The sequence below is a fragment of the Oncorhynchus gorbuscha genome, linkage group LG20 (genome assembly GCF_021184085.1).
Source record: "Oncorhynchus gorbuscha isolate QuinsamMale2020 ecotype Even-year linkage group LG20, OgorEven_v1.0, whole genome shotgun sequence".
NCBI classification, from domain to species: Eukaryota; Metazoa; Chordata; class Actinopteri; order Salmoniformes; family Salmonidae; genus Oncorhynchus; species Oncorhynchus gorbuscha.
Genome location: NC_060192.1, coordinates 26,246,982 through 26,265,100, shown reverse-complemented (window position 1 = coordinate 26,265,100; position 18,119 = coordinate 26,246,982). Strand labels below are relative to the sequence as shown.

At 42.8% G+C, this 18,119-nt stretch overlaps 1 protein-coding gene across 1 annotated transcript; it reads left to right on the top strand.

Annotated features, from left to right (window-relative positions):
• Nucleotides 1-1,993: 1,993 nt before the first annotated feature.
• LOC124007186 (zinc finger protein 777-like) lies at nucleotides 1,994-10,041 on the top strand. The gene is made up of 3 exons (XM_046317574.1): nucleotides 1,994-2,129; nucleotides 5,410-5,495; nucleotides 7,669-10,041. Exons 1-3 carry the CDS (start codon nucleotides 2,083-2,085, stop codon nucleotides 9,837-9,839), a joined length of 2,304 nt encoding a protein of 767 aa, XP_046173530.1. The 5' UTR covers nucleotides 1,994-2,082; the 3' UTR covers nucleotides 9,840-10,041.
• Nucleotides 10,042-18,119: the final 8,078 nt, after the last annotated feature.

Genomic DNA, 18,119 nt, shown 5'->3' with positions numbered 1-18,119 from the left:
CACAGGAACAGGATGGCCTGGCCGGAGGCCCATATTTGGACATGTACACGTCATCATGGACACAGGGTCATAAATCAAAACTTTATCTACTTTATTCTCTCTACCAAGGAATGTGTAGTATTAGGGAAAGTAGTGGAATGTGTTCATTGTAGGGGTGCCCATTGAGCTGGTGATCAGAAATGTGAGAGCGGCAGGTTGAGGTTTCCAGGGTGAGAGTAGTGCAGAAGTTGTCCTATGCTGAGGCAGTGAAGAAAATAGAGGTAGGTGGGTTAAGGGGGAGGAGTGGTGAGAGTAGTAGAGATATACCAGTACAGAGGGAGGAGTGGGGAGAGTAGTAGAGATATACCAGTACAGAGGGAGGAGTGGGGAGAGTAGTAGAGATATACCAGTACAGAGGGAGGAGTGGTGAGAGTAGTGCAGAAGTTGTCCTATGCTGAGGCAGTGAAGAAAATAGAGGTAGGTGGGTTAAGGGGATAGGAGTGGTGAGAGTAGTAGAGATATACCAGTACAGAGGGAGGAGTGGTGAGAGTAGTAGAGATATACCAGTACAGAGGGAGGAGTGGTGAAAGTAGTAGAGATATACCAGTACAGAGGGAGGAGTGGTGAGAGTAGTAGAGATATACCAGTACAGAGGGAGGAGTGGTGAGAGTAGTAGAGATATACCAGTACAGAGGGAGGAGTGGTGAGAGTAGTAGAGATATACCAGTACAGAGGGAGGAGTGGTGAGAGTAGTAGAGATATACCAGTACAGAGGGAGGAGTGGTGAGAGTAGTAGAGATATACCAGTACAGAGGGAGGAGTGGTGAAAGTAGTAGAGATATACCAGTACAGAGGGAGGAGTGGTGAGAGTAGTAGAGATATACCAGTACAGAGGGAGGAGTGGTGAGAGTAGTAGAGATATACCAGTACAGAGGGAGGAGTGGTGAGAGTAGTAGAGATATACCAGTACAGAGGGAGGAGTGGGGAGAGTACTAGAGATATACCAGTACAGAGGGAGGAGTGGGGAGAGTACTAGAGATATACCAGTACAGAGGGAGGAGTGGGGAGAGTACTAGAGATATACCAGTACAGAGGGAGGAGTGGTGAGAGTAGTAGAGATATACCAGTACAGAGGGAGGAGTGGTGAGAGTAGTAGAGATATACCAGTACAGAGGGAGGAGTGGTGAGAGTAGTAGAGATATACCAGTACAGAGGGAGGAGTGGTGAGAGTAGTAGAGATATACCAGTACAGAGGGAGGAGTGGTGAGAGTAGTAGAGATATACCAGTACAGAGGGAGGAGTGGTGAGAGTAGTAGAGATATACCAGTACAGAGGGAGGAGTGGTGAGAGTAGTAGAGATATACCAGTACAGAGGGAGGAGTGGTGAGAGTAGTAGAGATATACCAGTACAGAGGGAGGAGTGGTGAGAGTAGTAGAGATATTTACCAGTACAGAGGGAGGAGTGGTGAGAGTAGTAGAGATATACCAGTACAGAGGGAGGAGTGGTGAGAGTAGTAGAGATATTTACCAGTACAGAGGGATAGGCCAAAAAGTGATATACGTTTCAGTAAAATGGGATTTTTAGCATATATTGCAATGGTTATTTATTGTACTGCAGGGATGGATCGGAAGTCTCAGAAAATTGAGGTTGTGGTGGCAGCTGCAGAGAGATATTTGGGTGTACGAGACTTGACAGCAGAATAGTTACAGGGTGTGTTAAGTGGTGTTGTCCCATCCTCTCCTTTCAGGATGATGGCATGAGGTAGGAATAAATACATGTAATTAGGGGAGTAGGGTGGTGTTAATTTTATTTTAGATAATTTTGAAATTAGTGAGTGTAGTGTTAGATGGTAGGGTATTTATTTAGTACATGTTTATTTAATTGGTTTATATATATTATTATTTTCAAGCAAAGTATAAGGGAGTTGTACTCCAGTCTAGTAGGTGGCGGTAATGCAACAAATTGGATGGGTTAGTGTCTATAATGTCTATAATGGGCGTGTCTAGAGGGGCTGCTGTTGGTCTAGGATATTGGGAGCGCAGTTCCATCGAAACTTTGAAGACAACATGTTGAATTTTATTTTAGGTGCTGTTTTGTAGTGCATGCTTCACCGAAGAGAGGTGGCAAATCGCGTGCTAACAATTGATCCGTAAGTAGAGTTTGTCTTACGTGTCGCTATATTTTTGTTGTGCGCTTTCTGAGCCTCAAGGCAAATTACCTGTATGGATGCATGCATTTAATTCCATATGGCGCGTGCCCATGGCTCCCTAAAATCAGGGGTCGGTTTAGGCTGAATTAAGTTTAGCACCACTGAAATTAGCCTTAACGGAAAGGTTGAATGTTTTTGTGCATCCATTCCCTGTGTCATTTCACGTTGTCTTGAGTTATTTGCCCGCAAACATCCGGCCGATATTACGTAGCACTGTGATAAAGTCGCTCTCACTACAGTGGAAGTTAACAGGAATACGATTTAAATCGCGAAAACGTCTATCATACATGTCAGACTTTAATACTGGCCTGTGTCATAACTCGGGGTGATGTCTTTCCTCGAAGGAGCCATTGATCATATTTTCCTATCTCAAGAAATGTGTCTAGCATATGTGTTCTTATTTGTCTGTCTGTAGTCCAGGATGCATTGCATGGTGCAGTTTCCAGAGATATTCTGGAAAGCACAGTAAATCGACCAATCGGGTCCACGTGGTCATGCTTCGTCATGCGGCTGCTAAAATAATCCAATCTCAAAACCAGTGTATGTCGAGAAACGTGCTTATTTTTCTCGAAAGTACGGAATGGCCCGATTCTAAAACTATACGATACTTCAGTGAGTAAGTTAATTATCTCGGAAAATATTTGTAATGTTGACGAAATCCGTGCTAGTGTGTTTTTTATTTATTTAGCTAGCGTCCTATAAACTCCCATTCACACCATGTACGGCTGGTTGAACATGGTGAGAGGGCTGTAAAAAAGCCAATACAAACTGCACTAACCAGCTACGTTAATTATATAATAATAATAATATAATAATAATAATATATGCCATTTAGCAGACGCTTTTATCCAAAGCGACTTACAGTCATGTGTGCATACATTCTACGTATGGGTGGTCCCGGGGATTGAACCCACTACCCTGGCGTTACAAGCGCCATGCTCTACCAACTGAGCTACAGAAGGACCATATAGAGATATATATTGTCTTCGGAATTATTTCGTGTAGCTACGCTAGCTATCCGGCTCATAGAGAGCATTGCATTGTGGATTTTGTAGTCGACTTGAGCTGCAACAGATTTCCAAAACGATTTCTCATTTTACCAAACTTTTAACGCCAGAATGAAACATTTTGTTCACCATAAAACATCGTTCTCACATAGTTTAAATACACTTAGGTTGGAGTCATTAACTTGTTTTCCATCCACTCCACAAATGTATTGTTAACAAACTATAGTTTAGGCAAGTCGGTTAGGACATTACTTTACATGACACAAGTAATTTGTCCAACAATTGTTTACAGACAGATTATTTCACTTAATTCACTATCACAATTCCAGTGGGTCAGATGTTTACATACACTAAGTTGACTGTGCCTTTTAAACAGCTTGGAAAGTTCCAGAAAATGATGCCATGGCATTAGAAGCTTCTGATGGGCTAATTGACATAATTTTGAGTCAATTGGCGGTGTACCTGTGGATGTATTTCAAGGCCTACCTTCAAACTCGGTGCCTCTTTGCTTGACATCATGGGAAAATTAAAATAAATCAGCCAAGACCTCAGACAAAATATTGTAGACCTCCACAAGTCTGGTTCATCCTTGGGAGCAATTTCCAAATGCCTGAAGATACCACTTTCATCTTTATGAACAATAGACGCAAGTATAAACACCATGGGACCACACAACTGTCATACCACTCAGGAAGGAGATGCGTTCTGTCTCCTATAGATGAATATACTTTGGTGTGAAAAGTGCAAATCAATCCCAGAACAACAGCAAATGCCCTTGTGAAGATGCTGGAGGAAACAGGTACAAAAGTATCTATATCCACAGTAAAACAAGTCCTATATTGATATAACCTGATAGGCTGCTCAGCAAGGAAGAAGCCACTGCTCCAAAACCGCCATAAAAAGCCAGACTACGGTTTGCAACTGCACATGGGGACAAAGATCATACTTTTTGGAGAAATGTCCTCTAGTTTGACGGAACAGAAATATAACTGTTTGGCCATAATGACTATTATGTTTGGAGGAAAAAGGTGGAGGCTTGCAAGCTGAAGAACAGCATCCCAACCGTGAAGCACAGGGGAGCATCATGTTGTGGGAGTGCTTTGCTGCAGGAGGACTGGTGCACTTCACAAAATAGATGGCATCACGAAGGAGGAAAATTGTAGATATATTGACGCAACATCTCAAGACCTCAGTCAGGAAGTTCAAGCTTGGTTGCAAATGGGTCTTCCAAATGGACAATGACCCCAAGCATACTTCCAAAGTTGTGGCAAAATGGCTTAAGGACGACAAAGTCAAGGTATTGGAGTGGCCATCACAAAGCCCTGACCTCAATCCCATTGTGAGCAAGGAGGCCTACAAACCTGACTCGGTTACACCAGCTCTGTCAGAAGGAATGGGCCAAAATTCACACAACTTATTGTGGGAAGCTTGTGGAAGGCTACCCAAAACATTTGACCCAAATTAAACTATTTAAAGGCAATGCTACCAAATACTAATTGAGTGTATGTAAGCTTCTGACCCACTGGGAATGTGATGATAGAAATAAAAGCTGAAATAAATAATATTATTCTGACATTTCACATTCTTAATAAAGTGGTGATCCTAACTGACCTAAAACAGGGAATTTTTACTGGGATTAAATGTCAGGAAGTGTGAATAACTGAGTTTAAATGTATTTGGCTAAGGTGTATGTAAACTTCTGACTTCAACTGTAAATGAAAGGAATGAGTGGTTTTGAGTTGATTTTTTTCCATTTCATATGCTTTTGGGAAACTGGGTTGGTTACGCAAGCAGCCAAATTCAGATATTTTGCTAGCTAAGAGATTAACGGGCTAATCTAATGTGATGCTCCAGACCAATAGAGCCTAACGTTACTCCTTACAGTCCAAGGACCTTACATGTTCTGTTTAGAGGTGAATTGGCTCTAGAAACGTGAAAGAGGGCTTTTATATCACATTAAAATAATTTCACAACTGCAAAATATGCACTTGAGGACAGCTCATAATGTCTAGACTGGAGCAAATGGAATGGCAAACACACAGAAACCATGTGTTTAATACCATTCTGCTCCAGCCATTACCACAAGCACGTCCTCCCCAATTAAGTTGCCACCAACTTCCTACTCTGTACACTGTTTTAACTGGTTAACACTTGCACCCTACAGTATTTTTCAGTAACAACGTGTTTGGCGTCCATCTTCCCTTTACCCACAGGTGTTTGGAGACGCAGCTCATTAGCACAGATTGTCAACGCTTTAACATGGAAAGATGGCAGTGTGGGAAGCCTAACCCTATAAAAGGTGTAGTAATTTAACCTTTTTGTTTTTTGAAAATGATTTCTCGCTGATGTGTGTTTACAAAACCATACAAAAAGTGATGTGTTAATGTATAGAGAGCAGGCGTTGGTGGCTCTTTAAAAAAACTCCCCCTGCCAGAAGATACTATGTCAAAAGGCGCTAAAGGAAGTTTGCTTCTATGAATGGGCCACTGTTTGGTAGCACAGAGAATTTGACCAACCGTAACTTGTCGACACTTTTAAAGACAACCAATGTCTTCTAAACATCCATGTCTAGTTGCAGAGGGTTTGTTTTCATTTAGGAAATGCTTAATTAAATATTTTGATCCAAAAAGAAAAATTAGCACACACATTTAATTTTTATTTGACCTTTATTTAACTAGGCAAGTCAGTTATGAACAAATTCTTATTTTCAATGAAAATCTGATATGGTCACATGTAAGACTGATTTGAACAGAAAAACATATCTGAATTGGTTCTTTGGGTGGTACCACTGTGATACCTACTTTCTGGGTAAAAAGACTGAATACATAAAAATAAATTGGGGTGTGGATCAGAACCAGTCAGTATCTGGTGTGACCACCATTCGCGTCATGCAGCGCGAAACATCTTGCCATAGAGTTGATCAGGCTGTTGATTGTGGCCTGTGTAGTGTTGTCCCACTCTCTTCAATAGCTGTTCGAAGTTGCTGGATATTGGCAAGAACTGGAACACGCTGTCCTACTCGTCGATCAAGAGCATCCCGAACATGCTCAATGGATAACATGTCTGCTGAGTCTGCAGGCCGTAGAAGAACTGACATTTTCAGCTTCCAACAATTGTGTACAGATCCTTTCCACATGGGACAGTGAATCTTCATGCTGAAACATGAGGTGATGGCGGCGGATGAATGGCATGACAATGGGCCTCAGGATCTCGTCACGGCATCTCTGCATGCAAATTGCCATCGATAAAATGAAATTGTGTTTGATGTCCGTAGCTTATGCCTGCCCCATAACCCCACCGCCACTATGTTCACAACATTGACATCAGCGAACCGATTGCCCACAAGCCATACACTCTTATCTGCAATCTTCCCGGTACAATTTAAACTGGGATTCATTCTTGAAGAGCACACTCCTCCAGTGGCCATCAAAAGTGAGCATTTGCACGCTGACGTCGTTTACAACGCCAAACTGCAGTCAGGTCAAGACCCGGTGAGGACGACAAGCACGCAGATGAGCTTCCCTGAGACGGTTTCTGACAGTTTGTGCAGAAATTCTCCGGTTGTGCAAACCCGCAGTTTCATCAGCAGGTGACCGGTCTCGGACGATTCTGCAGGTGAAGAAGCCAGATGTGGAGGTCCTGGGCTGGCGTGGTTACACATGGTCTGCTGTTGTGAGGCCGGTTGGACATACTGCCAAATTATCTAAAATTACGTTGGGAGTTGGCTTATTGCAGAGAAATTAACATTAAATGATCTGTAAACAGCTCTGGTGAACAATGGAGGCCATCTATTGTCCCCAGCACAAGGTGCACCTGTGCAATGATCATGATGTTTAATTGGCTACTTGATATACCACAACTATCAGGTGGAGGGAGTATCTTGGCAAAGGAGAAATGCTCACTAACAGGCATGTAAACAAAAATGTTTACAGAAAACAAACCTTTTAGAGACTCTTTTTGTGCATATGCCACATTTCTGAGATCTTTTATATCAGGCCATGAAACACGGAACCAACACTTTGCAATTTTGCGTTTTTATATTTTTGTTCAGTGTACTTCAGTCTTGTGCTCGTGCCTTAGGTGGTGAGCATTAAAATCGTCAGCTATACACAAAGAGCCTAGTCAATCAGGTTATTAATACTTTAATACGGACTGTTTGGTAGCGATGTGTGAGAAAGGAAATTCCAAACTTGGGTTCTAAAGGAGCAAGGATCCTGGAAGCCTACTGTTGGTTCTTTATTTTTCATTAAAAAAGAGGCAGCACTCTTGCTCAGAATGAAAAGCTTTTTTAAAAATAAATAAATTGTTAACATGAAATGTAGGCTATGTTCTCATAGATTTGTATACAATTGAATATGCAGCATTATTCTAAAATGCCCACCATAACCTTAGTCAATAAAATATAGGGCTAATACAATGAATGTTCCTAGTGTATATTTTAACTCAATAACCCCCTGCATCTCATTTTGCAGGTGAGGACACTGCTGTAAATGTTGAGGACCAGAGTCATATCTCTGGAGGAGGTGATTCCCATCAGGAAGTACAGATGGACCACTTTGGACATCCTCTTTTTCGTCTGAGCCCGTCATTGAGAGCTGAGCCTGTGCCGCAGACGCTGGGACATTCAGACAGTTCCAGACTAGACGAGCATCTGGGTGTGTCTCGGAATGTTGAGGAGATCCTGGACTATTGGAGACTGGACCCTGTTTGTAGTCCTGGAGGTTCAAAGACAGGAGCTGGAGATCCAGAGCTATTACCAGTCGGTAACAAGACACCAACAGCTATGATGGATGTTCCTGTGTTTACTCTAGCCTCACAAATAGATCTGTCCAATGGAGGAGTAACATGTGAGCCATGTGATGTTAAGAAAGTACCTACAGAGACCAAATGCAGTGCATTGACCTCCCTTCACATTAGATCCAAAGAGAAGCAGCAGTCAGAGTCTAGTAAAAAGACTGAATTTGATTTATCTCAGTGTAAAAGCGAGATTATGTCTGAATGTCCTGAGATGAAAGTTGAGGATCCTATTTGGTCATATTATTATCAGATTGAATCCGGCATTACTCCAGTTAAGAAAGAGTCCTTAGAAAATGCTACTGTAGCTGTCAAAACCAAAAATGAATTTAATTCTGAAATGAAAGTTGAGGATCCTATTTGGGCATGTTATTTTGCAGAACAGGAAAAAGGGGTGCCTAATGTTGAAAGGAAAACATATGCTGCACATGTGAAAGAAGAACCTGTAGATATTGAGATTCCATTTAGCTTTGCTCTTGGTTCATCTTCACCGGAAAACGAGATGGAAGATGGAAACGGAGGCCTAAATGCAGTGAAACCTGCCGAAGAACAAAGTGTGAAAAACTCTACAGAAACTTACTATGTGAAACAGGAAATGGTGGACATCAAAAATGAAGATCCCATATGGGCTAATTTTCACCTGAATGAAGTAAAGGATTTGAAGCCAAAATATGATCATTTAGTATCTCTACTTCCGTCAATGATAGAAGACAACCATCAGCCACCAATCTTCAAGGAATTGCTATCATTGATGACTGAGAGTACAAAACCCATCCATATGGTCAACGTATCGGTGCCTACAATCACAGGAGGGCAGGAACGCACTATGACCTCTGACCCAAAAGGCTCTTCTCAGCCCATTTCACACCAGCCCATTTCACACCGGCCCAGCAAAAAGCAAAGGTTGGAGTGCGAGCCTGGTGACAAATCACTGGCCTCTAACTCAACACAGGCAAATACAAACCAGAGATCACATAATAAGCCACAGCAGCAAGATGGAACACCAGGCTTAGACCGCTCATTACCAATGCCAGGTATTAAACATCTGCCTCAAACATCAAACATCTACAACAAACTTAAACCATCTCCTACTGCAAAAGAAATTGTAAATACCTGCCAACTATGTGGGAAATCCATTGCTTCACATAAACTGTCAGCAGAGGCTGTAAAAGGACCCGGACAGACAGACACAACTAGACCCTGGACATGTTGTGTATGTAAATCAACTTATAAAGGCCCAGGACAGTGGGTGTTTCACAGACAAAAACACATTAGTGGCTTAAAATGCCTTGAGTGTGGAAAGTGTTTTAAAACACAACATAGCTTGGAGGTTCATAGTAAGACACATTCTAAGGAAAGGCCTTTCTCTTGTGAGGAGTGCGGCAAGACCTATCGCACTCTCAGCCTTCGCAACGCACACATTTACAGTTGTCACACAACTCCCAACCATGCCTGTCAGGAGTGTGGCAAGAGTTTTAGGCAAATAGCCCATCTACACATTCACATGAACATACACACAGGACATAGACCCTACCAGTGTGGAGACTGCAAGGCTGCCTTCAAGTCGCCCTCCGCACTGTATACGCACAAGACTATTCACACAGGTGAGAAGCCCTTTGTCTGCCCTCTGTGTGGCCTGCGTTTCCGCCTCAATGCCTTCCTCACTGTCCACCTGAACACACACACTACCACCAAAGGAAAACTGCACAATAAGTCAGGGAAAAGACCATCGAAGAGGGAGCAGTCAGACTCTGACGAGACCTCAGACTCCCCCTCTGACGCCACCCCTCAAACCCCCACCGCTAGAGAGACCAGGAGTCAGAGGAAATCGAAGCAGGTGGAAAACTGAAGGTGAATGGAACACCGTCGTTCCTCTTTATATGCTATGATCTGATGATCCAAGGATGAAGCATATTTGATTTGAATGTGTATTTTTTTTACAATCTTTGTGCTTAGTGAAACCTAGTTTTAGGTTCAGCCTAGTTACTGTTTTGTTGATTGCTGCTTCACAATCAAATGTTTTGTTCAAATTAAACTAACTTTACAATGTCTTTGTTTATTTGTTTCTATTGGCTGTTGTCATAGCACAATGGGGTCATAGCAGGATATGTTACCTTTCACAGCAGCCCATGTGTACATGCACGTGTGTATTTGTGTTAATATTGGACTATTTTGCAATACAAAGGAAACAGGTCAGAACAAGCATACGTAGTATTGTATGGGTAATATTTCCCTGTGAATCCTTTTGCTGAAGCACTTGTGTGCTGGATGTTAACAGAATGGGCTGTGTGGCACAGGATGTAAGTGATATATTGTATCATTGAGCAGTCCAAACTGCTGAGGACTACCACAATGCAACACATTAGATCCACAACTGAAGAGCAGTAGACCCCGTATATTCGGATATATCAGTATTTGTTTTTACAAAAACACTGAAGACCTGTATCAGGTATATGAATTAGATGCTGATTACACAATGTATTTAATTCATGGATAAATTACAATTGTGTAGGTAATTTATGTTTTGATTTGGTGATAGTGATAGAAAAACAGAAAAAACCTTTGGTGTCTAGGACTAGTATATAGCAGGGCCATATAGGCTAGGGACCAATGAAGTTTCAGGTCCATTGTCAGTAAAAGACAAATGGTCAGGTCACATGCCCACGAAGAAGGTACACCAGGTGTACCACTAAGGGGCAGCAGACTCCATGGATCCAGAGTTCTGATACTGTATGTCCGGGATGGGCAACATTGATGGGGGTGGGGGCCACAAAAAAATGGGACTCATGAGGGGCTGCAGTGGCTCGTGGGCCACATCAGGAAAAGTTTACAGTGATAGGCTCTATTAAATGTATAACCTACAAACAGTATTAAGTTGCAATTTGTGTTGGTTTGGTCATAATTAGAGGTACTTTATTTTACCCAAGTGGATTTGATCCCTTCACTTGACCTCTGAGTGGCCCTTGTTTTGTCAAGTCACTCGCTCCATTCATTGGAAGCCATGGGCTACAGGATTGACTGTATATGAATGGACACAGCCAGCAGTGGTGTCACACCATTCATTAATATGTGAAGACTCAATGGCGCATTTGCGGACTAGGAAATCGATTTTAGTGACTAAGATGGCATCTAAATGGGAGACATTTTCTAGATAACATCAGAAAGACAAGAGGCGAAGCAAGAGGGTCCACTACCGTCTAAATCTGTCCACGCAGGAATACAGCGATAAACCGACGTCCTGCCTTCTCGCCTTAGGGATAACGACTCTCATTGTTTGGGCAGGGATTGGAGACAAGACAATCTTGTCATTATTATATTATGCAGTCAATCTATCCTATAGACGGGTTGATTGTTAAACAATAAAACCAACTTGTGCACAACTATGGGGCAAAACAGACAGTTGGCTTAGATTGTTGACATGTAAACTATATTTCGTCTCCAATGTTTATTAAAAATATACCTACATTTGCACTATAATCACTTGTCTTTCAAACGCATCTTGGTTAGCTAGCCAGTTAATTTTAGCCATGTTAGTGTTGACATGAAATCAGTCAAAACAGGATATGGTATCAACAACATGCTTAAACTAGCTGAAATGAGCCACATATGATACCACACATTAACATTTTTTGTCATTGTTTCTGGCTATACAGAACCACAACTCATGGGCTTCTGCCCTACTGATGTGTGCGCATCGTTTTCGTGACGTTGTCAGCTAAGGGAGGGGTCGACTCCTCAGTAAGAAAAGTAGCTTGATTGGCCATGTGCATGTAATTGTGATGGATGCTGTAGGAGAGAGGAATAACGTCGTAGGAGAGAGGAATACTGTCGTGGGACAGATAGAAAGTTAGTATGTTTAGAACTACAAATGAGCAAGCTGCAGAGAGTGGCACACAGTGAATAAGAACCAGATATGTGAGGCCATACTCCTCCTTCAGCACTTTATGGACTCCATTGTTAATCCTCGTCATAACAGAGGCATTGTCAGTCCCTATCCCCAGGAGTTTCCCTTTTTTTAAGACAACACTTCTCGAGGAAAGCCACAACAGCACAGGCTATAGATTTGGCATCTCCTCCCTCCAACTCAACAAGCCCCAGAAATGTTGATACAATTGTCTGCTTGGTGTCATTAAAGTACCTTATCACAACCCCCAGGTACTTAGAAACACTTACATCCGTGGACTCATCGAGGAGGAGGCTGAAATGCTGGTCACCCACATCTGCTACCAACTTTTTCAGAAAGTATGGTGCTAGAACACCATTAATCATTTCTGTGCACTTTGTCCTGTGCATTTTGATGTGAGTAGCAGCAGTGGAGTCTGAGAAAGCAGCTCTACATGTTTCTCCAATGTGATCACATGGCAGCATAGGACAGTGTTCAGCGATAGCTAATGCCATGGTAGCCTCAGCCTTTTTTGCAGTCTATTTTTTTAAACCATAAATGGCAGCTTGTTTTGGGTGGAGGAACTGTTATAAGGCTTTGCCTTTTGAGTGTGTTTTTGAGTTATCATGTGTTTTTTTTTACATCACTAAGTTTGGTGTAGAAATCAGCCTGACAATACGGGTAGTATGCCCGTGTATCATTTCCAATAAACAGCTTCATCCAGCCATGAATTCAGGGTGTGATTCCCAGTCCTTTCTGTATTTTTGAGTGTACAGTTTAGACTGAGACATGATGAGCTAGCCAGCTAGATGTTTAGCTTCTGTCACAGAGAGGCACACACACAGTGGACAAGGTGAGTAAGTGACTGAGGCTGTGTGAATCAAATGCAGTGATTTATTTTTGTGCAGTGATTTATTTTAGACAAAGAACATTTTACATCCCGCCCTGAATGTAAGCCAGGACGGGATCAGCCAGTGGAGGCTTCCCGCATGCGCGATTCTTTTGCAGTCTGGACGCGGAGGGGTGAACATCTCCTGCTCTGACTGCAGCTGGGAGGGACTGCTGCGTGAGGACTGGGCCGCCTGTGAGTGCTTTGGGACGGGGGTGGGGCCCATGGCAGCATCCGCTGCTCGCTGAGAAGAGTAAGAACGATACGTGCTTTTCACGTCAGAGTCTCCAAAAGTCTCCAATAACACCAGAAAAAGTCGCTAGATTTGTCACTAGTCGGTTTTTTGAAAATGTGTAGCTAGAGGGGTCGGAATACTCGCTAAATATAGCGACAAAGTCACTAAGATGGCAACACTGGGATCCTGCCCTCAGGCTGCTGCTGCTTCTTCTTATTCTCCTTCTTCTATGATATCATGGCGGTCCGCAAACAATTGTTTAAGTGCATGCTTACACCTACTGAGCTGGAATGTACGATCAATCATGATCTGCCCAATTCTGTACTACCATAAAAATAAAAACCAAATAAATTCAAAACTTCTACTACACCCTCCCGCAAAACTCCTCCCCAACCCCATTCAACTTGATCTATATCATGCTGAAACACTCCACCCTTAGGATTGTTCAGCATGTCAACAACCATTTCAAGAGTAACATCTGTCACCCCTAATATCTATTTTGCCATCTCCACAATAACCTTCAACCTGGCATTTAATAATCTTATCAATAAAAGCTGTGAAGTGAACTTTATTCATTGTCAAAGTGTCATTTGACACTGCACATTCATGAGCACAACATTTCTGAAAAGGCCTTGAAATCCTGCCAAGACAAGCACCAACCCTGACAGTAGGTGCACTTACTACAGGTACATCCATGTAAGCTACATCAGTCCGCAATGTATTTCTACCAATCTGTTTTACAGCCTCTGCATATGATACATCATGACTGATCCTATATCTCTGAGCCTCTCTCTGTACCTGGCATCCACCAAATGCTGCACTGTGTTCTCCCCCACAATTACGGCCGTTTAACCTTGACATTGTTTCCACATTCACCGTAATCATGTTCCCCTCCACACTTGGCACATCTTTTCTTTCCTTGACACTGAGCAGTTACATGTCCCTTTCTTTGGCATTTAAAACACTGCAGTGCATATGAGACACATTCTCTAACATTAAAACTAAGGAATCCTATCTGTACTTTTCTCAGCATCACTAATAAGCTTTCACTTCTTTGACACTTTCCTACTGATGAACCTTTTGGCCTCCCTTCACATTTTCTTTAATATTATCTGTGGACATAGATATTGGGAACCCAGTGATAACTCCCCTCAACCTCTCATAAGCAGCACGGACATGGCTTTTAATCTTCTTCCCCGTTAAGCTTTTCCATTTTCAAAATCTTTTCTTGCTGAGCCTGAGATGCAAACAGATCCACCTGCACTCTCCAAAACCTTTCCCACAGCTGTAGCATCACCTGGGGGTGTATACTCCAGTCCACTCCCGGCGGGCCATTTCTCTAAAGCATGTCCGTTGCCCGGTTCAGGACCCCGGGGATGTGTGCTAACCACAGTGGCACTAAGCGGGTCTGAGCCCCCAGCAAGAGCTCCGGAGCCAGTTTGTGGAGGTGCCGTGAACTCAGTCCCCCCTGGTGATTGATTCTCTGATCTGACCAGGACATACTTCCCCTCCAGTCAGGGCAGGAACTGTTGGAGTGCTGCCCTGAGCTCCAGCACATTGAGCCTCGCCACTCCATGCGAGGCTCCAGCGTCCGCTCTCTGCCATTCCTTTGAACAATGTCCCCGAACCCGCTAGCGAGGCATCGGTGCACACTAGCTCCCTGTGGTGGACTCTGTTCAGTGTCACTCCCTCCAACAGGAAGGAGTGAGAGCGCCATTTTGACAGAGTCCTCACACATGTATTCGTCACCGATAGCTGACGATGTCTGTGTTATCTATGGTGCCACATGGTGAGAGTTGAACCATCGCTGGAGTGGCGGCCTGAGGTGAAGAAGGCCCAGCAAATCAACAGAGAAGCCAACGTGAGTAGGCCGAGTAACTTCTGACACTGTAATACGGACACGGCTCGTCTTGTATCTTCCCCAATCTTACCTGAGAGAGACGTGCTCTCATAAGAGTTGAGTCGATCAACATCCCCAGGACCACCATCTGTGGGAGGTAAGGGATCAGCAAGACATGGTAGGATTGCAGCATTGTAGCCGCATTTACGAGATATGCCATGATGGTAAGGGTCTCGAAAGTGCTTTGCATCCATTCGTCACTTACTCTTTCAGGACCTGGTTCGAGTTGAGGCACCTTGCCAATGAGTTGATGGGTGTGCTATTTACAGATTGGCTGTGTACAGGTACAGTGATTGGAAAGCTGCTCTGACAGCTGATGCTTAAAGTTAGGGAGATATAGGACTCCAGCTTCAGTAATTTTTGAAATTCGATCCAGTCATTGGAGGCAGAGAACTGGAAGGAAAGGCGGCCGGAGCAAAACATACACAGACTCCCTATCTTGCGGGGTTAGGCTAACCGGGAGGATTCCGGTGGACAGACAAGACACAGACAACTAGGACAAACTCTCAGTGCCGTAATAGTAGTAATTAAAACGAGATGGCACAAGCCAAACTGAGTGGGGGGACAGCAGAGCACCCTGATGGAGAGGCTAGCTGCTCCAAGCTATTTAATTGCTGCGGGTATACTTCTGAGCTTTTACACCCAAACATAGAGCTCTTACCAAGTGAATCCCCTCTGGAATGAGCCGAGAAAAGAGAGAAGTGGGAGTAGTAAGACGGGGGCTATTTTAGGGGGTCAGTCACTGCACTACCCAGTACACAGGATTCATCTAAAATTCTTACTCGGAATGCATCCTGGTGAGGGGAAGAATACCATATTGGAGCGATCCCATATAATGCTACATAACAAAGACAGTATTTGTATTTATTATGGATCCCCATGCCTTGGCAGCAGCTACTCTTCCTGGGGTCCAGCAAAATTAAGGCAGTTTATATAGTTTTAAAAACATTTAACTACATTCACAGATTTCACAACACACTGTGTGCCCTCAAGCCCATACTCCACCAGTACCACATATCTACTGCACAAAATCCATGTGTAAGTGTTTGTATAGTGTGTATGTTATCGTGTGTGTGTGTATGCATGTGTCTGTGTTTGTGTTGCTTCACAGTCCCCGCTGTTCCATAAGGTGTATTTTTATCTGTTTTTAAATCTAATTTTACTGCTTGCATTAGTTGCTTCATGTGGAATAGAGTTCCATGTAGTCATGGCTCTATATAATACTGTGCGCCTCCCATAGTGTGTTCTGGACATGGGGACTGTGAAGAGACCTCTTATGGCATGTCTTGTGGGGTATGCATGGGTGTCCGACATGCATAAAATTAATATTAGCTCTCTGTGTACATCCAAGGGCCAGCCATGCTGCCCTGTTCTGAGCCAATTGCAATTTCCCTAAGTCCCTTTTTGTGGCACCTGACCTCATGACTGAACAGTAGTCCAGGTGTGACAAAACTAGGGCCTGTAGGACCTGCCTTGTTGATAGTGCTGTTAAGAAGGAAGAGCAGTGCTTTATTATGGACAGATTTCTTCCCATCTTAGCTACTGTTGTATCAATATGTTTTGACCATGACAGTTTTCAGGGTTACTCCAAGCAGTTTAGTCACCTCAACTTGCTCAATGTCCAACTTGCTCAATTTAGTTGAGGTTTAGGATTTAGTGAATGATTTGTCCCAAATACAATGCTTTTAGTTTTTCAAATATTTAGGAGTAACGTATTCCTTGCCACCCACTCTGAAACTAATTGCAGCTTTTTGTTAAGTGTTGCAGTCATTGCAGTCGCCATAGTAGCTGACATGTATAGTGTTGAATCATCCATACATAGACACATTGGCTTTACTCAAAGCCAGTGGCAAGTCGTTAGTAAAGATTGAAAATAGTAGGGGGCCTAGACAGCTGCCCTGGGGAATTCCCGATTCTACCTTGATTACGTTGGAGGGGCATCCATTAAAGAACACTGTTCTGTTAGACAGGTAACTCTTTATCCACAATATAGCAGGGGGGTGTAAAGCCATAACATACGTTTTTCCAGCAACAGACTATGATCGATAACATCAAAAGCCACACTGAGGTCTAACAAAACAACCCCCACAATATTTTTTCATCAATTTCTCTCAGCCATTCATCAGTGCTGTGCTTGTTGAATGTCCTTCCCTATAAGCGTGCTGAAAGTCTGTTGTCATTTTGTTTACTGTAAAATAGCTTTGTATCTGGTCAAATACACATTTTTCCCCCTAAAAAATTACTATGGGTTGGTAACAGGCTGATTGGTCAGTTATTTGAGCCAGTAAAGTGGGCATTACTATTCTTAGGTTGCGGAATGACTTATGCGTCCCTCCGAGCCTGGGGGCACACACTTTCTAGTAGGCTTAAATTTAAAATATGGCAAATAGGACTGGCAATATTGTCCGCTATTATCCTCAGTAATTCTCCATCCAAGTTGTCAGACCCTGGTGGCTTGTCATTATTGATAGACAACAATAATTGTTTCACTCCTTCCCCCACTCACTTTACGGAACTCAAAATTACAATGCCTGTCTTTCATAATTTGGTCAGCTATACTTGGATGTGTCAGTGTTTGCTAATGCCTAAATTTGCTAATCTTGCCAATGAAAAAATCCTTAAAATAGTTGTCAATATCAGTTGGTTTTGTGATGAATGAGCCATCTGATTCAATGAATGATTGGTTGTGCTGCCAGGCTTTTTTTGCCATTCCTTTTGCCTCATCCCCCTCAACCATACAATTGTTCAATTCCTCATCAATCCATCGGGATTTAACAGTTTTTACAGTCATTTTCTTCATGGGTGCATGCTTATTATTAACTGGAATAAGCAATTTCATAAATGTGTCAAGTGCAGCCAAATATTCTTTACATCAACAACATAGAAATCACTACAAAATTGGCATTTCTGTCTTTTCTGTAAAATGTTCTAACCTTGTATTGCTACCACTAAATCATCAAAGGTATTATCTAAGTGAGTTTCAGTGATAGTCAAAATATGAATGTCATCTATTACTAGCAAATTATTGATTTCATGAACCTTGTTTCTTCAGCTACATATGTTAACGTGGGTTATTTTGAGCACTTTTCTTCTGGGATGCTTACTTGTTTCCATTGCTTTACTGGGAAGCTTAGCAGAAGTAGATATGCTCATGTTATTTATGTTAGTGCAGGGTGAGCTGCACACAGTGGATTTCCTCCTAGGGCACACTGCCTCAGTGCT

Excerpts from the sequence above, each read along its gene's own strand:
- LOC124007186 (XM_046317574.1), top strand. The coding sequence starts at position 2,083 with ATGCTTCACCGAAGAGAGGTGGCAAATCGCGTGCTAACAATTGATCC. Across the intron at positions 2,130-5,409 it reads CGCGTGCTAACAATTGATCC|GTGTTTGGAGACGCAGCTCA; the intron begins GTAAGTAGAGTT and ends CTTTACCCACAG. Across the intron at positions 5,496-7,668 it reads GAAGCCTAACCCTATAAAAG|GTGAGGACACTGCTGTAAAT; the intron begins GTGTAGTAATTT and ends CTCATTTTGCAG.